Source organism: Ostrea edulis, chromosome 7, assembly GCF_947568905.1.
Source record: "Ostrea edulis chromosome 7, xbOstEdul1.1, whole genome shotgun sequence".
Classification (NCBI taxonomy): domain Eukaryota; kingdom Metazoa; phylum Mollusca; class Bivalvia; order Ostreida; family Ostreidae; genus Ostrea; species Ostrea edulis.
In genome coordinates this window covers 40,232,727-40,258,085 of record NC_079170.1, presented here as the reverse complement: position 1 = coordinate 40,258,085, position 25,359 = coordinate 40,232,727, and the positions used below count along the sequence as shown (strand labels likewise).

Genomic DNA, 25,359 nt, shown 5'->3' with positions numbered 1-25,359 from the left:
ACTACTACTATTCTTGACCAGCATTTATTTTCATTGATTCTCTTAAATTTTTCTTCTCATATGAAACATTTATATTCTATTGTGGCACCACCCTACACCCGAAGCCACTGAATTTGAAAACTTGAGTCTGCACTATCCGTAGATGCTTGCATATTATGACCAACCATGTCATTGCTGTTATTGAGATAATATTTTGAAAGATGTGTCCTTCTATATTGATATATATTATTAAAAAAAATATATCAGCAAACAATTCTCATCTTTCACCGGTACTAAATCGATATATAAAATTGATTTATATTCTTTATTCTAAATGACTATATATATTGGGGGCGATTTCAAAGTCATTATGTTTTATTCAAATTCCTGTAGTATATAATACAGTACACGGTACGAGTTTTATACACCCCACCGTGGAAAGACCACGGTGGAAAATCCACGGAGATACACCGTGTCCTCCGTGTTCCACGGTGTGTGCTATTTGCGAATACACACAGCTTCTACGAGCTTTGTTCTGGCCACGGGTGCCTTGCAGGATGTTGTTCATGACCCTTATTTTATATGGTGAACTTGTGCTGCACGTGCCGTGAAACAATATACCGGCGGGTGATGGGAATAACACAGGTCTTTATATACAAGATGTCGAGAATTTGGGCGTTTCACAAAAAGGTGTGAACGTCTGCAGGGAAGTCTACATACGGATGTGTACCGAAATCATCAACGTATCATTAAACAACAATTACAAAAATTGAATCATTTATAGCTAATTTCTAAATAATGAATGAGGGGGGGGGGGGGGGGCATGCATGTTGGCCAAGCGAAAAGGTTTTTGGGTGAATCATTTCGGAAATCTTATTCTTGATATTATTATTTCTTTGTTTTATCACACGGAGGTACACGGTGGCATCGACGGAGGTACAAGTGACATCCACGGAGATGCGCGGTGGCATCCACGGAGATCCTCCGAGGACTTAATAATAATAATAATAATAAAATAATAAATTCTTTTATTTAGACAGGATAGCACAATTACATATGTAGTACAAATGTACTACTTTACATTGTGGTTCTGTATAGAACATATTCACAGAAGATAAATGAGAGAATAGAAAAATAGAAAACAATATAAAATATATGCATAAAATATACACACGATATCACTGGGGGAAAAATAAACATATATATCATTTTTATATATCCCTTATTTGAGTAATAATGCTGCAAATATGCTGATTAAAAAGATGTAATAGAACCACAGCTTCTGACAGACTCGGGAAACTGATTCCATAAAATTTTGGAGGATACCTTAAAAGATCGTTTATAATATTCAGTTCGAACTTTTGGTAAATATAAAATGCCACTATTGCTACTTCTTGTTGTTCTGGAACTAACTTGGTTGACAAAACTAAAAACGTTCATATATTCTGGTGTCATGTTATTAAGAACCTTAAAAGCAAGAACTAGTTTTCTATATACAAAATAATCATGAACAGGCATCCATTTAAGAACACTAAAAATATCAGCTGTAGAAGTCTGAGTTACTTTCACCTTGAATATAATTCTGACTGCCCTTTTCTGTAATTTAAGAAGTATGTCAATAAAAACCTCGTTTTTTTTTTGTTGTTTTTTTTTTGGCTGAGCACCAAACTGTGCAACAATAATTAAAATGAGGAAATATAACAGTGTTATAAATTTTCGATAATGCCGTATTTGACATAAAAGTTTGCAGACGACATAAAATTCCTATTTTCTGTGAAAGTTTCTTGAATAAAGAAGCAATGTGTGCAGACCAGGTTTGACATTTATGTATTTGTACACCAAGACGTTTGGCTGTTTTAACAGTATCTAAAACAATAACTCCTACTTTGATACATATTTTTCTACACTTTGAGAGTTTTTGTGTAGTGCCAATCAACATACATTGTGTTTTCTCTAAATTCATCGTACGTTTATTACTTTCCATCCATTTCATAGAGTTTAAAAGATCATCATGTAACCTTTGCTCAATAACAGCACTAGATTGATGTGAAACATTCTGAGATGTATCATCTGCATATATAGAGACATTTGAGTGCTTTATGCATTTAGGATAATCGTTAACAAATAACATGAAGAACAATGAACCCAATATGAACCCCTGAGGCACTCCTGTTGTAACATCTTTTTCATCTGACAAAACACCTTTTCATCTAACACATTGTGATCTTCTGCTAAGATAAGACTGAACCCATTTAAAAGAATTTTGACAAATACCAAATGATAAATGTTTGTGTAATAATACCTGGTGGTTTACGGTGTCAAAGGCTTTACTAAGATCAATAAAAAGAACACCTGTTAATTTGCCACTATCTATATTACTTAGCCATTAATCAATAATGTTATAAAGTTCTGTTTCGCAAGAATGCTTTGGTCTAAAACCGGATTGATGTTCCGTTAAAAGATTTTTTTTATCCAAATACTCGTAAAATGAGTTAAAAACATGCCTTTCTATAATTTTGCTCACGATTGCTAAAACTGACACAGGTCGATAATTGTTCACCATAAAATTGTCACCAGATTTAAAAAGAGGGGTAACTCTAGCTTTTTTCCATTCGGATGCAACCACCCGTCTTTTTCATAGACATGTTTAACAGATATGTTAAAATTTCACCAATCACACCTGAGCTAATTTTCAACAGCTTTACAGAAATAGCATCTAACCCCGTAGCCTTCGAATTTGACATAGCATTTATTTCATTGCTGACAAAATTAATAGAAATATTTGGAATGCTAAAAGATCCTCTAGGCATGAATTGTTCAATTTCAGGCAATGAACTGTCAAATTTCTCTGCATATTTGTGTCCAATGTCAAGCTCGCGCGGAAAAATAGGACTTCAAAGGTGCCGACAATTTTAAAGGTCCACCGTGTTTAGGGCAAATTTGTACCACAGCGTTGCATGGAACACCCATAAAACTCGCGTCGTGTACTGTATATTTAAAAATAGGAAATTTATAAATCATTAAAGTATATTTTTTTTAATAATTTCACAAGCACTTTACATAAATACAGCTTGGACACTTGATAACGCTAGTAAATAGCAACAAAATATACATTTTCAACACGATGAATTATATTCATGTACGACATTGTAACGTCATATTGTGTGAATAGCACTGAGGTAACGGGAAATCTTAACTACGTTGTGCTTAACACGAATATCGAGTCTTGAAACACTAACGTTGAATCCTCTAATATGAGCAATGTGTCTATTGTGTCCTTTAACACAAAGATGCAGTCCTCTAACACGAACATGGTGTCTTCCAACAATAGTATTGTGTCCTTTAACACGACCATTGAGTCTTTTAAACGAATAATATGTCTTCTAACACGAACAGTGTGTCCTTTAAGAACATCCAATTCTTTACCACCAACATTTTGTCCTTTGTAGCAAAAACGGTGTCCTCTAACACAAACACCTTGACCTTTGACACGAACATTGTGTCCTCCCAACACGATCATTCTATCCTCTAACACAACGATTTTATCATCTAACACGAATTTTGTGTCCTCTAACACAAACGTGAAGTCCTTTTACACAATCGGTGTCCATTAACACGAACATGATTCCCTTTAATATGAGCTTCCAGTCCTATAACACTGACATTGGACCATCTAACGAGAACAATCTGTCCTTTTACACGATTGTAATGTTCTTTAACACGAACATTCAGTCCTCTAATCCCATGGCAATCCGGGTCAGACTGTGTCCTCAGTATCCTTTGCTTGTGGTAAGAGGTGACTAAATGGGGCGGTCCTTCGGACGAGACCGCAAAAACCGAGGCCCCGTGTCAAAACAGGCGTGGCACAATAAAGATCCCTCTTTACTGAAAGGCTGTAAGCGTCGAGCATAGGTCTAAATGTTGCAGCCCGTCACCGTCAATGTTGATGTTTCCATATAGGTGAAAGATTCCCGAGAGGGACATTAAATGATAATCAATCAATCAAAAAGTCATCTAATACTAGCAATACGCCCTCTAGCTCAAGCTTTAAGTTCTTTAATACCAACATTGTCTACGCTAACATAACCAGTCTGTCCTTTAACTCGAATATTGTGTCCCCTAACATTAACATTGTATCCTTAAAAACGAACATCGCGTCCCCTAACACCATCGGTGTGTTCTTCAACCCGAGTATTGTATCCTCTAACACAAACATTTTCTCATCTAACACGAATACTCGAACAGTGTGTCATCTAATACAAATAGTTTGTCTATAACAGGAACATTGTGTCCTTATACACGACCATTCACTCCTCTAACACGATGATTTAAACTTCTAACACGAACACTTTGTCCTCGTAACAAGAGCATCCATTCCTCTAATACGAACATGATGTTATTTGACACGAATGTCGTATCCTTTCACAAGAACATCGAGTTCTTGAATACGATCATTGTGTTATTAAACACAAGCATTGAGTTAGATGCCTTAGAGCTTGTTCTGCGTGTGATCAGTTCTAAATCAAAGCAGACTACTGACAAACAAGTTGATGTTACATGGTTTTGATAATTTTGTTTAAGGTCAGCATTTCGCAAACGTTATGGTCGTAAGAATAACCCAGTATATCATTGGTTTGAATGCTGTATGACGTGTTTCATACATATTGTTAGGCCGTACGTGGGACACTGATTTCTATTACGGATTACTGTTTATCAGAGCAAGATATAGGACCCAAGTGGGTGTGACCGGTCGACAAGGGATGTTTACTAACCCTAGGCACCTGATCCCACCTCTGGTGTACCCAGAGGTCCGTGTTTGTCCAACTATCTATTTGTATTTGTTATAGGAGAACAATTTTTATTTCAAATAGATAAAACATGCTCGTCGCTAAATCAGGAGCCCGCACTAGATATTTGTTAGTACAGAGTCTTTGGTTAGAAAGAAGAAATATCAGTCTGTACCAATCAAACTTGACGGGCAAAATTTGAAAATTTTATTCAGGGATACATTGAATGTTAGCTATGCATTGCAGCAAGCGAAGTGTAAGACTCCTTTGTAGACGGTATGATTTGTAAAAGAAAGTCAAGTCTTGATATATGAAATCGCAAAAATGCTCAGGAATATGCTGAATGCTTAACTAGCACAATAATTAATCCCATAGTACGTTCAAACATGTTCAGGAGGGAATACGTTGATTGTTGAAAGATATCGGACAGTGTATATTCGCGACCACTTAAAATAAGAATACACTGAATCATTTCTTTTGAAATATAGTCTGAATTACATAACAACATGGGTACTAAACATAGACACTCGTGCCAACATTGTCTCTTAATGAGCAAACAAGGTTATGTAATAAACAATGGCTGATCTGGATACAACATCGGTATCCTTGGATGCCAAGATCCCCCAGGGACATAGCTAATATGTCAAATTCGGAGATCAATAAGACCTTATTCTGACTGCCGCCAAAATCAATTAATTATCTACCCGGAAGTCGATGGATATCTACTTTTATTTATTTTACTAGATTCACCCAGCTGTCAGATGACATCTTGTGAAATCACATCTAATGATATTACCTTGAAGGGTGGTTTAAAGAAGTGGAAGATTTAACAATCTCCGAAGATAACATTTTCTTTACTCCCTGCGATCGGTCGAAAATGCATGGTGCTAATATCATTATCAATTTCCATAGTTAAAATATATTCATCTCACGATAATAGTAACGATATTTTGAGCACATTGTCCATACGGGTTAGAAATATTTGTTTATTGTCATTTTTACTAGTAAAGATGAACTCTTAAAATGACTAAAGAAGTAATGCGTTTGATCAAATTATGTTTATGTCAACGGAATAAACATTTTCAACCAGACAAATTTAAACAGACGTGAAACAAAGAATCCTAATGAAGAAAAGATACGAAATGATACCAAACTGTTTTAATGGGAAGTTTATACAAACGTCAATTCTTCACTTGAATTCCGTGTCAATTCAACATTTAAACCTTCTCGACAATGTCATTAGTTTATTTGCATTTGATAATACGTTGGAATGAGGTGGGTATAGGATTTCTCGTTGAATATAAATGTAAAAGAATGAAACAATGTCCTGTTGATAATTCATTCATTTTGTCACCAAGCTTAAAAACTAAGTTTTATTATTTTCATAGTTACGTACATTATTATCCAACTGCATGAATCATCGCTGGTGCGAAATTTCAAATTATCGTAAACTAATCCATAAACACGTGTTTGAGGTTTACAGTAATTCATTGAATATATCATTACATGATACTGGAAACGCAAACCGCTTCTAGCGTGAAATAGGTGAAAGTTATATTGATACTGGTGTGTTAATTTCAATTGTGTAACAGTTGACTCAACATTGCAGCTTTATCAATAAATTGGATCAAAGGTATCGGTTTGCTGGATCAAGCTTGTTTCGTTCTTTTAAAGTACGCCACAGCAAACAAAGGACACGAATGACAGAGCGCTATAGAATAAATAACTATAAAACACTAATAAAAAGATTTGAGATTAACAAAGCTTTATTTGAATATCAGCTGCCACCGTTATACAATGAAACGAATTCAATACTGCAGTTCAACATATTGCATGATCGTGTTTTGTCTTGTAGGAAATAATTGTGCTGTTTATTGTGATACTTGAAACGCACCATTGTGTAGAATTGCCTGACAATGCGTGTCAAGCATCGCTGGATACTTTAATGGAGGTTGCACTTTGTCCTTCAAATGAAACAGAATATAGAGACGCTGTCCGGAAAAAGAACTGCGCAGCATATATCAATGCCTGTAGATCATTTGAATATCACTGTGTTCTTAATGAATGGACCACGAGTCTGGTGGAAGTGTGTGCCCCCTCAAGATTGATACTGTGTAAGAATTATTTCAGGTACATGTATATGATAGTGCTTTCCTACAAGTACATACATATCCTACATAATAATGGATACATCGTCATTGTAAGTTAATTTTTGTCAGTTTATGCCATATTTTCAAACATGCATATCACTAAAATATTATTAAAAACGTGCGCAAAGTATAAACAGTGAACAAAAGAAAGGGAAATCAAATAACAGTTTCATAAATGTGTAAAGAAAAGGCTAGATTTAGTGAACTAATAAAGTTATATGAATAACGGGGGATGTTCCCAGAAACCTTGGGATCACGTAAAACAAAAGTGCGTGTTAGGTTACTACACTATTTAAAGCGATCTTAATCATGTCCCATGATAAATATCTCCCTTGAAAAATATTCATAAATAAAGAAAAACAATCTATAAAATGGGACACAACAGCATCACATGAAAATTGAAGAGTATTGTAAAAGTTATTCCCCGTTCCATATACATGTAATCCAACGTATCGGGAATAACCGAGTTTCTATAGTACAAATCATTTAATGATGATACGAAATAGTCATCTTTCAACCATGTCCCCGACATATTTCACAGTAACAAATTATGAATTATATCTATCATTTTAATTGGATAGACCTGCAGTAAGCTTATTCACACTGACTGTTGATTCACAAATAAAAGCTTTTTGAATATATGCATGGTATGCATATCTGATTATGTCTAATTTTAACTGAAATCATATGTTTTAATATTTTTCAGATGGGAAATGTACAGAGTTTAACAGAGGATTAAAATGCATTCGAGAAAGCTATATGACGGATTGTAAACAGTTTAGTAAACCTTGTCCACCGGTGTATAATTCAACGCTGTCATTTCTGTGTAAGAGAGTGTGATGAGATCGGCTTCCGCCAATGTTATTTGCATTCACACATATATTACTAACCACTCTTGTACATGCATTTTGAAGCGTAATTTCTTCTCAGAAAGAACTGCGCTCAATGAACCATATTCATACATGACTATATCATACCGTTACATTTTAATACGTATTGTACTTTGTGCAAAATAAGGACACACATAGGAGTATCTATTTTTGGTTATTTTAAATCTGAAGCCCCGAGGAAAAGCTAATACAAAATCTTCACAATTTTGAGGGGGGGACCTGTAGTATGAGTATACATACATGTATATATGTATAAATACATTTGTGTCATTGCAGCATCTTTTGTAGAATGACATGGCTTTTTTTTAAAAATTATTTATTGAATATAAAACAAGTATTCTTGACTCTAGATTGATGAAATAACCACGGTCAATAGAGTAGTTTTTGATAATTTTGTAAGTTACAGTTGACTATACAGGTAGCATACGTAAAGTAAAAAAGATTGTACACCAAATTCGAGAATAGTTCATGGATACATGTACAATTGCCTCATCAGGCGTATGGTTCACAATGGCAAAGTCGACAGGGTTCATTATCATGTCAACGCTTACCTCAACAGCGGTAGTCAGGGGCGGATCCAGGAATTGTGGTTACGGGGGTGCCATTTTATGACACAAGGGGTCTGTAGGCGGTCTAGAGGCCCCCAGTGGGCACAGGGGGCGAAGCCCCCGAAAGCTCCTGGATTTTACAGGTTTTATAGAACTTGAAATATATCTCGTACTTAGTCATTTGTACTATTTTCTATCATTTTTTATAAGGTGAAATTAATAAAAATGACGCAAATTTAAAGGATTTTTGGAAAAAAAATTAAGTTCTTCCAATACAGTATTTCAAGAAAACAAAAGATTTTGATATTTATTTCTGCGGGAGTGGGTGAAATTATTGCTTCTGTTATCGGTTAGTACATTTTTTTCTAAACAAGATACCACGATATACCTTAAATTTGAAAACAAATTGGGGGGGGGGAGCTGTACCCCCCCCCCTTAAGTCCCCGACTGGTGGTTGGTTTTTCAATTTTTTTTTTCGAAAAAAAAATCACGACGAGTGGATATTGTTATGAGCGATAAAATGATATTTTATATCCATTTCTATTTTCAAGGCAACAGGGTGCATTGTCAATTACGACAGAAATACACGCCCGTCTACCTTGTATGATATCATTGCTCGAGATCCAATCGCATATATATATATATATATATATATATATATATATATATATATTGTATCAACCGAAATAAGCATGGGAAAATATTATTTCCATCTCTAGCAAATTAAATTATGGTATTGGATATCTCTCTAACGATTCGATACGCAAGTGCTTGTTCTGCGTATTGTCATTTTTTAAATCGAAACAAGCTACTGACAAACAGGTTGATGATACAAGGGTTTCAACAATCTCGATTTAAGTCTGTATTTCACAAATTCTATGGTCGTTATAACGATCTAGTTCGTCAATACAACCTATCAATGGGTCAAGTGCTGTTTGACGTGTTTCATACCGATCGTTAGGTCGTTCTTGGCACACTAATTTTGACTACGAATAACTCGGTTTACCTGATCATGATATAGGGCTCGTGGCGGGTGTGACCGGTCGATAGGGGATGCCTACTCCTCCTAGGTACCTGATTCCACCTCTTATTTGTCCAGGGGTCCGTGTTTGCACAACTATCTATTTTGCATTTCTTATAGGAGTTAAGATATTGATCACTGGTCGCTATCTTCATCGTTAGATTAGCAATTATTTAATACATGATATAGGTGTAAAGATTGCTGATATCTCTAAAACAACGCTATGGGTTGATCCTTAATGTTGCTATTGTCACTATATTTCTATTTTCAAGACTTGTTTTTGCTGGGATCTGGATTAGAATAAGTCTTCAGTACCCTTTGCTTGTCGCAAGAGGCGACTAAATGGGGTGGTACATCAGATGACAATCGGGGCACGCGCTCGTCTTTTTCCGTAACCGCTAAGAAGACTCGGGCGTGGATTGGCACAAGAATTGCATCAAATCAATTAGTCTCTTTCAACCAGACACTCGGCTGTCTCCGTAAATATCCGACGAGCAGAGAGTCTTGTAAAGACACGCAATAATAACTGTTACCGCTAGGGAGCGCTGATTAAGTTTTCGTTGAATTCTCTCTGACATAAACAGTCAGTTTCGAAATTTGATGCTAATTAGTTGATCCTTCATTAGTGATATTAATGGGAAAATCATTACTACATGTCAGCTGGTTCATTTGCGGGTATGGAAATAGCCGAGTGGTTACGATTGTTCGGATGAGGCCCCGTGCCACAGCAGGTGTGGCACGATAAAGATCTCACCCTACTCAAATGCTGTAAGCGCCGACCATCGGACTAGATTTTACAGCCCTTTGCGACAATGTCGATGTTTCTATATGAGTGAAATATTCTCCAGATGGACGTTAAACAATATACAATCAATCCATCAATCACCTACCACGTTTTAATACTATATTTGTTTGTTGTTGCTTGTAAGTTTGTTTTATTAAATCAATAATATCGTTCTTATACATGTATTTTTGTAATGGTAATTAACCTGTCACTTCTAAGTGTTTATAAATGACAAAAGTATAAGTACAAAATATATTTCTAATTGCCTCAGGTAAATTATTAATGAATATGTGCATTGTTTTCTATCCAAACGTTCCTTTATTACTCTTTGATATTCATCATAAACAATGTGCGTAAGTGAAACGATGAAAAAGTAAACATATTCATTTATTGTATAACCCAAAGCGAATTTTTATAGTGTCTTTCCAAAACTGTATTCACTCATATTGAGGCATATTTCCAACTGCACCAATTTTTGTTTTCATCTGAAATGCATTGTCTACCGAATGACAATAGGACGGTAATCTTTACTTGCTACCTTTCAAACTGTTGTACTATGCTTTCTGATTTCATCATTCAAACCACTTTTTAAATACAAAATGAAACTTGTAATCTTTAGTTATAGTTTTACTTTTCTGACACATTAGATCCTGGGTGTTACGACACAGTCACCACAACGACAAAACGAAGTACTGAATCATTAACACCAAACTATAACGGTACAGGTACAACAATCGGAGGGATTGGAAACCAGACACACAATTTGGCAAACAAGGTACAAGGGTAAGGAATTGGAAAGCGATATATTATATATTATTTATAAACAATGAACAAATGTAAGGGAATTGAAAACGTTATATTATACATCATATGAAAACCAGAAACAAAGATAAAGGAATTTTACATTATAACATAAACAAAGAGCAATGGTACACACCAGGCAAAATATGGATCACAGACCAAGAACAAAGCACAAAAAGGACACCGACAGATTAGATACCAAGAACAAAAGTAAACAATAGAGAAGATGTTAATTACAAACCTAGGCTAAAGGTAAACTATATGAAAGTTATTAATCACAAACCTGGACTAAAGGTAAACTATAGGGAAGCTATCCATTACAAACATGGACAAAGGTAAACTATAGGGAAGTTATCAATTACAAACCTGGACTAAAGGTAATATATAGGGGAGTTACTAATTACAAACCTGGACTAAAGGTAAACTATAGGGAAGTTACTAATTACAAACCTGGACTAAAGGTAAACTATAGGGAAGTTACTAATTACAAACCTGGACTAAAGTTAAACTATAGGGAAGTTATTAATTACAAACCTAGACAAAGTTAGGCAGCAGGGAAGTGAGTGATCACAAAACAAGAACAACAGTAAGTGGTGGTAACAAGCAGTAAGTGATAGATCATAATGAACCAAAACAAAGGAATGCTAAGGGAATTACTTGTGTCATTCATTCATCTGTACATTTTTATATGTATTAAATGTGTTTGTTTTTAAGCTCGAAAACTGAGCAAATGACGACCGTTGGACGACAATAAAATAGCTGATAACTCTTTTACAGAAAGAAAGAAATCAATGTTAAAGATGTTCTGGTGATCGTCTTACCTGTTATATCCCTGATTGTGATTGGAGCTGTTGTGATGATAATAATGTGTCTTAAACAGAAGACGTCTCTTTGCAATCGATCAAAACGAAGAATGAAAAGTACGTAGAGTATTATGATAAATCCATTGAGCTTTCGCAAAGATATGGTATTCAAATTGTGGACTCGCTCAAATATCTATGTTTTTTTTCTAATTTTGATTATCTCCTCTATTCCATTCATATTCATAATCTACGTTTTGGAACAATTAAACTATCACAGAGAGTTGTCAGCAAACTTTTTTCAAAACAGCTTAACATAGAGACTTGCGCAAGTCTATCTAAATTGCTCTGGTAACATAAATTATGCAAAGCTTACTTTGTGCAATGTATTCATGCCATTTATCAATATGCAATTTTTCCGAAAACAGCAGGTGGATCCAAGAGGGGGTGGATAGTGTAAAATAGCTTGTGAACTCTTCTCTTCCTATATGGGTAATCGGATAGCCTTGTAATTTTGAACAATACTTCAGTATCACCTCATGATGTTCACATTGTTCTGGTCCAGGCATCAAATATTTTCTTACAATTTAAAGTGGAGTAAAGAGTTGTTTGTTGTAGCTAAAGGGTAAAATCATTTTCCTACTAGTACTACAGCAGAACAGTCATATTTTAAATCAAATTAACAGTGATATTGATCACATCACAATTTTTCCTCAATGCAAAAAGTGTAGTTCATGATGTATATGCCCCTGCTTATATTTTCTCCCCCATTTCATGCAGTACATTAAGGGGGGGGGGGGTGTAATTTAGAATACGTTCAATTTTGGGAGATAAGTGGCATTAATTTCTATGTGATGGGTCCAAATTACTCTTAATTATACAACAGCAGAATTTACTAACAAAGGCAATCAAACAATTAATAACATTTATTTACAACTCATACTGGTAACTGAAAGAAAATTTTAACAATAACAAAATACTAACTTTCGATAGTTATACAATAAATATCAAATTCCGTGCCGACATAATCTACCCACACCAAATAGTAAATTCCAAAATCCTACTTCCCAGTTATAAAAATGATCCAACCATTCCTAAAGTACTTGTCTAATCGGTTTTTTTTAATCAGAGTGTTTGCAAGTAGTACACAATATCCACCAATAGCAAATTATATTTAACAAAGTTTTATTTTTCCTTGTATCCTTAAGCTTTACAAATATATAATGAAGCCGTTTAGACAATCTGCCATCATTATAGTGAGGCAGACAGATTTAAAAGATCATTCAATGATTACTTGAAATTGCAATTGTTACTCTTGGTTTACCAATTCAATGAATCAAAACACAATATTGATTCAAACGGAAAATGTATAGAAACGAATTGTGATACGTGTTGACATGCCAATATGATAGTTAACAACTTGGGACACGAAACATTATCATCTTCATATCCCAAATTTTTAAAACATTTGTAAATATCTCATAAGAAATATGATTTCCAAAACATTGAAACTACGATAAACAGTTTTAAGAACCAGTCATCGTAATTTGGTAAACACCATTCAATACAAAAATCATTTCATCATATATTTTACACAACACTTAACCGTCACCAACACTACTTCATTTTATTTCATTCGATTTCTACGTCTTAACACGAGTGACAAATTCTGAATGGGAGGTAACATCATTGTTTATGTAAACGAAAGGTGCATATCACGAACAGTGATTAATCACATAACTCCTATAAGCAATACAAAATAGATACTTAGACAAACACGGATATCTGGATACACCAAAAGTGGGATAATGTGCCTAGGAGGAGTAAGCATCCCCAGTCAACCGGTCACACCCACTGTGAACCCTATATCTTGATCAAATAAATGGAGTTGTCCGTAGTCAAAATCAAAGTGCCAGGAATAGCCTAACAATCGGTATAAAACACGTTAGACAGCATTTGACCCAATGATAGGTTGTATTGGTAAACTAGATCGATATAACGACTATGGAATTTGCGAAATGCCGATTTTGATCGAGACTGTTGAAACCCCTACATCATCAACCTGTCTGTCAGTAACCTGCCTCGATTTAAAGACCGATCATACCCCGAACAGGTTCTTGTGTATCGAAGCAGTTGAGGGATATATACAGCATATGCATTTGATAACGGAATATTGCTACATGAATATGGCAATTTGCGATGGTGAAGCTAAAATCCTCCTATTTATCATAAAGTTGAGTTGTTAGTTTTCCGTCAATATCTATTTTGAATAAAATGTCTTAAGTATGAAGCAGAAGTGGACGACTCTATGATGTCTTTTATTTCAAGTTCACAGGGATATATCACTTCGACATATGAAAGAAAATCAATATTGTTAATAGATAAAACGTCATCGATATATCTAAATGTCGTAATTAAGGCCACATCAAGAAAGTTTTTCTTCTCACGTAAAATTGTGTCAATAAATGCTGCTTCCACGGAGTTTGGTGTGAAATCTCAACACTAACAGGGATTGTGTACAAATAACGGATGGATATGTGGTGTCTGTGTATCACAAATACAACATGATGTTTTTGGTCCCTGAAACTTAAAATGTTTGAAGGAAGTATGCATAGGTTATTAATTGCCTTACAAATTAACACTCCTTATCAACCTGTCACGTTCAAATAAATAGATATAACTGATTATGGTTGTTGAAGCACGGTGATTGACGGTTACGGAAATCTTAAAGAATTATTTCAATTCACATGAAGACTCTTGTAAAACAAACTTTGTTATATTTCAGTACACATGTTAAAGGTAACGATTGTCTTTTATCATATTTCTTAAATACTAATACAAAAACAAATTATCCTTTTCTACAGGAGATGAAAACAACTCCACCAATGATACATTGCTTAAAGGTATGAATTAGAGACCACAATCAAATGGATTTCAACTGCTCTGAACAGAATGTGTGGAAGTAAAACCTTTAGACAATACCATTATATTCTGTTTTTATATGTACCAGTGAGGATCTTCGACTGAACATGGTTAGAACGAAAAACAAGGAATATATTTTAATCACATTACATTGCAATTACAATTGTAGTTGACCAAACTTTTATTCGTATATATGCATTGTACGATGGATCAGATATAGGTAATATGGGTAAGATTTAGGTTGTTTCATTTTATTTTGACACGACTGTTATTGATGCAATTGATTATTATTTTTTGAAAATTCAAACGAAATATCTATAATTTTGGAACTCGAGTACATGACATATGAAATTAGTGGAATCAAGTTTCACAAGACAACAATGACAAATCTTCCGAACCAATTTAACCTCAATATGTACAACTCAAAGGCAACATTCAAGAAACCCGGTAAATTATTTGAATCATTTTAATTTCAACAGACGTCCGGGATAATGTGAATTCCTCCTCGATTGTTAAAATGTCCACACCATATTTACAGCGCCCCGCGCTCCACTCCCTGTTTATCTTTCGGATCTTAAAATCACATACACGTATCCTATGTAGAGAACTTTTTTTAATTTGTGATGTACCAATGTGGTGGGAAACCAGAAAAAATAAGGTGGTTACTTTGCAACCATTTTTTTTTCAATGGTGGTAACACGAGTCATGCGTTGACCTTTGCTCACACGAGAACTATTTTATTTTCAATTTGTTTTGATTTCAAATAAGTTATTGCATATTATATATTTAGGTATATTTCGATTTATTTGAACGAAAAGCAGATATCTACACTTGTTACCTCCCGTCGTCCAAAGTCACTAAGCCACATCGAAATAAATACACAATAACTACCATTTGAACAAATATGCCATGTATATCCTCCAAAATAAGAAAACAAAACAGGTCATACCTCCATGTGTTTTTAAAGATAAAATTTATTTCTTACACATATTTACATTTTATTTCATTTTCTCTCGTAATTACCAACCGTTACAATTTGTAAAAATACCAAAGCAAAAACATTGGATAAATGTGTCATACGCAGTATAGATATTTCATATTCAATTCAGGAAGAAAACTCGCCTTTCCATTCCTATCCTTTTTTATAAATAACATTTAAGTACCATCAACTCGAAATAGGTTAAATTCCAGTTGATATTTTAGGCTAGACACTTAAAAAATCTAGATGTCTATATTGATGACAGAGGTACGGATTTTTTCCCCATACATAATATGATTTAAAAACAGTCCGTGTATTTCATGAACTTGTTACTATGAATATTGCAGATGCTGTTTGTGTCAAATACGGTTTGAAAAGTAGAAAATCGCCATGTACAGAAAATTTAATAAATGAACATTTTAAACATGTGTAATGATTTAACCTATTTTAGAATGTTTTATGTCATTTTTAATGCAGGTTACAATCCTCTCATATGGTATGGACTGTAATTGTATATATTTTTTTCAAAGGCGATTTACATAAAACGTATAACTATAGGTGTGCATGTATTACCCATTTAAACTACATGATTAAGATATTTACAATCGATAAACATCTTACAAATGCAAAAAACAATAAAGTTTACTGCAAATACCTGGACTATTGTCATGCACTCAATGGCATTTTTAAAAGTTTATCAATCTAGGGATCAGGAGACAAGCGCCTAAGAGTATAGCCTCTCTGTATAGAAATTATAATAAATTTTAGTTACTTTTTCAGTTCTTTAAAGTAAAGCATTTTTTCCTCTACTTCTTTTTTATACATTACTATATTTCTGATTTTGAAAGTTGTTTTATTGTATGTACAGTTTATTTGTAAGGATTTTCGCCTTCGTGCAGTAGCATTATTTTGATAATGTATGCATCTGACATGATTCATTTTCTGATTCTGAATAATCCGGTGGTTTACAAATTTACAAAAAGATAGTGTACTTTATTCATATTGCAATGAGTGAAAATTAGCTGTACATGTAAGCAAAATCAAAGTAGTGGTCTATAGTAAATATGAACAGCACAATTAAAATCTTAAATGATATTATACGATGAGGAAGTTGAAGTTGTCAATCAATTTACTTACCTTGGACTCACACTTTCACACATAGGCATTTGCTTTTAAATGTTAGATACACTCGGTTTCTCAAGGGAGGAAATGTATATTTTAACTATTAAAATCAATCAGAAATTGATAGTTAGACATGCAGTTTATTTAATTTCACGTATAGTAGTAAAATATGACGATTTTACAAAGGTGGGGCTATACAAAAAATATATAGAACATTTTCAAATCATGTTAAAGGTTAGTAGAAATGCCTCTTCATTGATGGTGTACAGTAGATTTGGTTGTTTACCACGTTTATTTGATATAATGAAAAGTATTAACGGAGATATGCTTGAAAAGAAAATGAAATATAAGACTGTACAAAATATAATGTGGTAGAAAATTCAATGCTTTAATTCGGGTTTTAAAATGTTTGCTACTGTCAAAATATTACAATTTTCCAGCATGTATAAGTAAATACTAAGTGATTGTTTTACAAAAGAGCATGTTTTCTCTCATATCTACGTATGTAAGATACAGATATTCTATGAAAGAAAGGTATGTAAGATATTTCTATCTTTCATATCACGTGACGTTTATCTTACATATCCCTTGACGTCATAATCAATACACAACTAGCTTGCAACTTACCTCGCCTCGATTGACGAACACTAGCGTCTGCAAAGCTCTTGTACAAAAAATGACAGATTGTAATGTCCCTAATAATCTCCAGGTGTATGTGACCGGACACAAAAATACACATTCCTTGAACAACTACCGCACACTCAACAACAGTCACAAATTCCTCATACACCTATGTCATCCGGTGCATTATGCCAGTTCACAGAAACCCAGCCCACACGGCCTATTAGTTCTAGGCCTACCTTCACATTCACTCTGTCAACGTCTACTGTCCGTGTCTCAGGTGAAATAAGTGCCTCCAATGTCTATGAGACTCGAGTCCTTGCACGCGTGGAAAACGAAAGTCTAGCCATGCCCATATTCACCAACAAAAACCACTTGGAATCTCTCTTCACACACTCGTCATTAAATAACTGCTCAATTAATATCAATATCAATGTTCCTCTAAGAAAAAAAATGTGCAGTTGTGGATTCATATTCTGATTAGGTCTGTCAAAATGTTTCGCGCTGATGGACTGTCGAGTTACGTCACGCATCACCCTGATTATTGATTTATTCAAAGAGGAATAACTCTAATATCATTCACTTATACACTTGTCGCCGATTTTTTGTCGGCAACATAGTTGCCAAAATGAAGGTCGTAGAATTCAATTCTGGTGTTATTTTTGATGCACAGCGAAAAATTAATTAATTGGAAAATTCTCAAAATGGCGTCGCTTGGCACAAGGAAAACGGAAAACTCTAGAAATATGAAAGAAAAATACTCTCTTATGAGTTGCCATGAAATATTAAGGTGATTCCACCCTCGGGGTTGCAAAAAAGCGGTAAAACCCTCGGCAAAGCCTCGGGTTTCACAGCTTTTTTGCAACCCTCGGGTGGAATCACCTTATATTTCATGGCTACTCATAAGAGAGTCTTATAGTCTTTTCTTATAATAATTATTTGAAGTGTTTCTTGCATAAATATTTAAGAAGCTATGTAAAGTAAAGCAGTACCGGCCAAATATTCAATTGATTGTATAATACAGATTAAGTGTACATTTATTACCTGTAATGATAGAGAAGGTAATATGTTCCCGTATCCCTAGATAGTTTGTAATTTTTAGGTTTATGATGTGCGTAGGAAATTGCATAGTGAAAAGTACTATTTGCATTAATCAAGTTTGTATAAGCTTTGTATAAGTCCGTTTTACAAACCAACATAAAACATGTAATATTTTTCAGTGCATATATGTACCTTGGTGTAACCAATTTTAGTTTGATCTCTTCTATTTTGTATTTTTAATGTAAAATAACATATCATTCTTTATGTAACTGAGTTATGTTAATCTAATCTGGTAAATCAACCGAGGACCTCGAAAAGGAGTCTGCTACAAAGGTAATTTAATTCAACTTGAGAAAAAAAGTTACCTGATATTTTCTCGAGAAATGCTGAAATTCGAGTATTCTCAGATTTGAGAAATATACAATTCATGAATTTGATAGAAACTCAGACTTCATTTTTCTTAGCTTAGACTCCCGTTTTTCGTTTCGAACATCAGGATTACATTCATACTGAAGTGTTTAGAATCGCTGTATTTATTTTTAATGTATCAACTATATGCAATATTCTGATTGAACGTCAATTACATTTTCCTTAGATTGATTGGTTTAATACTATGTTTGTAAATGCAATTTTACCTTATTGTATATGAATTGTCTTTTCAAAGAATCTAAACATCCCTGTGCACATATTAAGTTACGTTTCGTTCTTTGAATCTGGAACTCATTTTCTTTTTTGAGTTTAAAGCCGATTGACAGGTCTCACGACAGAAAGTATCCAACATATATTGATTCAAAGGTCTTGACTGTCTGAAAACTGTCCCCATGGTATATTTATGAGACAGTTTGAATTGATCTATCCACAGAACTGCAAGCATAGTCATACACTGGAAAATGGAAAGATGAAGATAATGAACAATGATCAATTTCATAACGACACAATAAGGGTATGAGCAAACACGGACCCCTGGATATACCAGAGGTGGAATCAGGTGCATGCAAGGAGTAAGCATCCCCTGTCGACCGGTCACGTCCGTCGTGAGTCCTATATATTGATCAGGTAAACGGAGTATTCCATAGTGAAAATCATACTGTAAAGAGTGGTCTAACAATTGATACGAAACGCTTCAGACATCAAGTACCCCAATGATAGGTTGTATTGTCAAACTAGATCGTATTATGAGTATAGGGCATAGCGTGCCCAGGCTATCATTTGTAGAGGGCAACAATCCTTCACAGTCTTCTGATTCCGTACACGATACAACGATGGATGTGGCCGGTCGACAAAGGACGCCTACTCTTCCTGGCCACACGATCCCGCTTCTGATGTATTCGGGAATCAGTGTTTGTAAAACTTCAATTCTACTTTTCCTTATAAGAGATATTAGAGTGATCATTGTTCGTTCTTTCCAACGTTTCATTGAAATATTTTTCGGTAACTCAGGATATGCTTTAAGGCTAATATCAAATTATGATTGGTGAAGTGGACTGTCACAAGATGTCCTTCATTTCTCACTATCACATTGTCATATATAATGAACCAATAATCTTCGAAATCGATATGCAACTTGTCTTATGAAACATTTGATAACATGAAATAAAGTTTTCATGTATCTTGACAATGCTGTAATTTTAAGCCAGGGGTATGAAGATAATTTACAAAAGAGGAATACTCTCCATAGCTTTCGTCAATACAATGTTCTATCGTTAAACGTGAATTAGAGTACCTGGGACAGATAATGATCGATAATGCATTACCATATCCTAAACGAAGACTGCAGCAACACACGTAGAGGAAAGACTCTTGAAATAATTCTTAATTTCATAATAACATCTGTTTGCTATTTTCACAAATTTTAAACAATTCCACAGTACACAAAGGCCCCGGGGCGTTTCTAGGCTGATTGGATTACCATGAAGACCAAATCCATGATGAGGCCCTTACATCAACATATTCATATCAGTTAGCGTACACCATAAGATATTTGCAATGTGCTCATGAACATAAAGTAGCTTTCAGAAGAGAGAAGTGGCAATCATCTCTCACGTTTGTCCCATAACAATCCTTTTCCTCAGCCAGGTTTCATTTCGTATTTGACATCGATGTCTCAGATCATAAGAATTGCGTAGCATTCTTACCAGAGCAGCGTGGCAAAGAAAAGACAATTCGTTATACGATCCACCTATTGTTAGGGCCTCTACTCAATTACTGCACTACTCACAAATAGATTTTTAATATTTTCATGAAAGGAAACATGAAGATAACAAACAGTGATCAATTTCATAACTCCTATAAGCAATGCAAAGTAGAGAGTTGGGCAAACATGGACTCCTCGATATACCAGAGGTGAGATTAATTGCTTAGGAGGAATTTCCCGTCGACCGGTCATTTCCACCGTAAGCCATATATCTTGATCAGGTAAACGGACGTATCCGTAGTTAAAATCAGTGTGCCACGAACGGCCTAACACTTCAGACAGCATTGGGCTTGCTGATATGTTGTATTGACAAAGTACTTGTTCGTCGTTCTAACGACCATAGAATTCGCAAAATGTTGACTTTCGACGAGACTGTTGGAACCCCTGTACCATCAACTTGTTTGTCACTAGCCTGCTTCGATTTATAAACTGACCATAAGCAAAAGAAACTCTTGCGTATCGAATCATTTGAGAGAAATAAACACCATATGCAGGTGATAATGGAATATTGTTACATAAAATTGGGAAGTTGACGATGGAGAAGCTAAAATCATCCCGGTTTTCGTAATGTTCAGTTGTTAGTTGCTATTAATATCTACTTTCAATGAAATATCTAAGCATGAACCAGACGTGGACGACTCTGTGGTGTCTTTTATTTTGAGTTCACTAGGATATATCGAATCGATATATGAATAAAAATCATTATTACCAATATATAATACGTCGTTCATACATCTAAATGTCGAATTGAAGGTCACAGCAAGATATTTCTTCTTACCATGTAGAAGCCCCTGAATAAACTCTGCTTCATGGGAATATAAAAACAGGTCAGCCAACAAAGGAACACGATTCCTGTCTTTCGGGATTCCAACAGACTGTTAGAAGACCTGATCACCTAAGTCCACGTAAATATTATCAATGAGGAACTGCAGCATATTCTTTTTATTTCAATTACAGAATACTTATGGATGGAATCAGAGTGGCGTTTGACAAAGTAAATTTTGGGTGACTTATCACTTGATAAGAATGTTTGCGTTTTCCATTTTTGTTGAAGAAGCACCTGTCTATGATGTCAAAAAAGTCTAGTATTTAATGTATCGTGAGGAATGGTCGTGTAAAGTGTTCAAGACTCATACGTTTTGATGATGCTGATTTGGGAAAACTTTTGCGATTTCAAGTTTACTAAAAGTTTTTAGAATTTTTTAGAATCCACATTTTATCAATCCCAGTTCTGGCATATGTAATCGCATAGTACGTCTGAAGTTTCTCCTTCACAGCTGTTAATATTTTCGTGAGGTGCAAAGATAGGGCTTGGTAGAACAAGTACTGGATCAGGTATTGTATCGTTGTTTATCCTGATTTTTATGAAGTTCAGGAATCCAGTACAGGTACGGTAACTCATATGCGTTCGACCTATTTACTGGGATATGAAATGTGTCTAAAAGTGAAACATGGTTTTGCAGAATTTCGTCTTTTGAAAGGGCAGTTGAAGTATAAGTACCATAGGCATCGGAAACAAATTGAAGGGAGGGGGGGGGGGGCTAAAGAACCAAACCGTTTCTACGTTGAGCACCCAAACAAGCTACTTTCTATTAACTATTGAATTCATTTACAATTTGTAAATGACACTTCAGTATTTGAGTGAGCAGCAGGAATTGGCTATTGACTCATCAAAACTGTTCAGTCCTTTCATTAGAAGTTTCCAAAATCGAATAGTCTGTGTTTATTCTCACTAACAAATTAATTTGCCATGCCCCGTAGATCCAGATTCTCCGTCTCTTCTTGATATACGTCAAGGATCATAAGGTTATTTAGTCGAACCTGGGTCATAGTTGATGGCAGATACGATTTGATGCAACACAGTGCGCTGAACATTCTTTCGCTGGTAACATTTGTTGCTGGCATTACAAGGATAAGTTCAATCAAAACTGCAATTTCGCTATACAGTAACATACCTTCTGTTATTGTTAAAATGCAAGGAGTGATGTCTTTGGTGAGCTTGTACCTGAGCGTTTGAAATTGAATTCTCTTTTTTTTTTTTTTTTTCTTTTTTTTTTTTTGCATTGATGTATGTACTGTAACAATTTGTGAACAACTCAAATTCCTTTTTTCAAATTGTCTCCTCTGGACCCCTTCAACAATAAAAATTCCAGTTATCATATACTGGTTGATATAAACGATTTTTAATGCCATTCACAAGTAAATCTATTGCAACAAAATATTTAACGCTGTACAAATCTTCGCAAGTGCCTTAGTCAAACAGAGATTAATCGTCAATTTTTTTTCGGAGGATGTCTTTGATGAGGCATTTCAGGACAATAAATATCAAAATACGTGGCTTCTTTCTGGCATCCTCATAAAATGAGAGACAATCTTCGTCTGTTCTAAGAGGTTCCAGAGTTTTCACCTTGCTGAGAACCATTCTCTGACCTTCTGCAGCAGACAAAGTTTTTGGCTAAAGGGCTTTGCTAAGAATACCGCTATGACGGAGCAACTGTTCATCCAACATACACCCAAAGACGAAGTCAAATTTGTGCATGTAGCTCATAACCCCTCTTATTCTGCGTCTCATGTCTGAAACGTTTACATACTACATCAGTTCCTCCCAATACGCCTATCAATACTTTGTAGTTAAGTATTACACTCTGATTTGATTTGCAACTCCACTTTTTGGGGGTTGTGAAAGCATTCATGAAAAACGTAAAAGTTCAACTTGACGACAGAGAACTAATAGCGGTGCATAGGATACCTGGAAAAGGCGAGATAAGGACAATCATTATTAAGGTCTTGAATTCCAATATCAAGGCACGAGTAATGAGAAAACGGTCGGATGTGAAAAACCTCGGAAAAGGCAACTAAAACTCGTCGACGACGTAATTAAAGCGAACACAGGCCTTATTTCGGAGCTGACAAAATTTGAGGAAACTGACTCAGCGTAGTATTTCAATGGTGACGTGTATGCCAAATTAAAATCAAACAACCGTATGATAAAATTTGATATCAACGACGATCTGCCGACTGAAATAAAGAAAAACTCGAAATAATACTTTTCCGGGAACTTGGACTGAACTTTATATCTAACTTTCCCAGTGGACTTCAGGTAACGAGTATCAATGTTTCGCTGTAGAGTGTTATTCTTAACCTGTTTATTTCTGTTTTATTTCATTTTTTTCTTCCCTTTTTTCATGTTTTCTGTTGTTATATTAGGTCACTACTGTGTGAATGTATGAATGTACGTGTTTCTATGAATATTGTTATGGTTGATACTGTAAAGGTGGTTACTGTATACTGCCAGGGGCTTTCTACTCCATCCAAATAGGCAAGATGTTTAAATTCTTATAAAACAAAGGGTTTTCCTATTGTATGCAAGGTGGAGATAACGAACAGTGATCAATCTCATAACTCCTACAAGCAATACAAAATAGATAGTTGGGCAAACACGGACCCCTGGACACACCAGAGGTGGGATCAGGTGCCTAGGAGGAGTAAGCATCCCCTGTTGACCGGTCACACCCGCCGTGAGCCCCATATCCTGATCAGGTAAACGGAGTTAACCGCAGTCAAAATCAGTGTGCCAAGAACGGCTTAACAATCGGTATGAAACACGTCAGACAGCATTTGACCCAATACGAGGTTGTATTGACGAACTAGATCGTTATAACGACCATAGAATTTGCAAAATGCTGACTTCAATCGAGACTGCTGGAATCCCTGTACCATCAACTTGTTTGTCAGTAGCTTACCTCGATTTAAAAACTGACTATACCCAGAACAAGCTCTTGCATATCGAATCAGTTGAGATATATAAACACCATATGCAGGTGATAATGGAATATTGCTACATAAATGTGGGAAGTTGACGATGGAGAAGCTGAAATCATCCCGTTTGTCATACAGTTGAGTTGTTAGTTTGCCGTTAATGTCTACTTTCAATAAAATATCTAAGTATGAAGCAGAAGTGGACGACTCTGTGGTGTCCTTTATTTCGAGCTCACAGGGATATATCAAATCGACATATGAATGAAAGCTATCATTGTTAATAGACAAAACGTCATCGATATATCTAAAAGTCGAATTGAAGGTCACAGCGAGAGATTTTTTCTTCTTGCGTAGAAGTTTTTTCACATGTGATATAGAGGCTTGCGTAGAAGTACAAAGGGGATACAAATGTGTTTTTGATTCTTTTTCTTCCAACTCCCGAGGGGTTACAAACTTTTTAACAACAATTTTGAACTTGAATTACACGAAGAAAAGAAAGACTCCAATGGAAACTTATTAGCAATTTATTTAAGTATTAATAAAAATAGAACAACATTAGTTAATATATACGGACCTAATGTTGATTGTCCTGAGTTTTATGAAAAAATACGAGAATGTTTTATAGATTTTGATGATGATTACTTCATATTGTGTGCAGATTTTAATATAGCTTTGAATCAAATTCTGGATATTCAAAATTATTGCCATATCAATAACCCCAATGCAAAAGGATAAGCTTATTGAGGTTATGAATGATTTACATTTTAGTAGACTATATGCGAGTTCTCAAACCATGTAATACATTGTTTACATGGAGGAGAAAAAGCCATTTAAGCAAGCACGCCTGGACTATATAAAAAAGGAAAAATTAAAAGGTTGCTTTGTGTGTTCTAGACTCAAATGGATTGAAGAAGGGGAAAACCCACAAAACATTCTTGTCGTCTAGAGGCAGGAAACTATT

The 25,359-nt window shown here is 35.0% G+C and overlaps 1 protein-coding gene across 1 annotated transcript in view; it reads left to right on the top strand.

The window, feature by feature from the left end:
- LOC130048130 (uncharacterized) overlaps nucleotides 1-19,137 on the top strand; it is a 31,498-nt gene extending 12,361 nt beyond the window's left edge. Inside the window, exons 2-6 of the mRNA XM_056144408.1 lie at nucleotides 6,622-6,880; nucleotides 7,623-7,742; nucleotides 10,807-10,942; nucleotides 11,738-11,880; nucleotides 14,625-19,137. Of these exons, the coding sequence (XP_056000383.1) occupies nucleotides 6,622-6,880; nucleotides 7,623-7,742; nucleotides 10,807-10,942; nucleotides 11,738-11,880; nucleotides 14,625-14,674 (708 nt within the window). The 3' untranslated portion in view covers nucleotides 14,675-19,137. The remainder of the gene's footprint in view (nucleotides 1-6,621; nucleotides 6,881-7,622; nucleotides 7,743-10,806; nucleotides 10,943-11,737; nucleotides 11,881-14,624) is intronic.
- The last annotated feature ends 6,222 nt before the right edge of the window (nucleotides 19,138-25,359 follow it).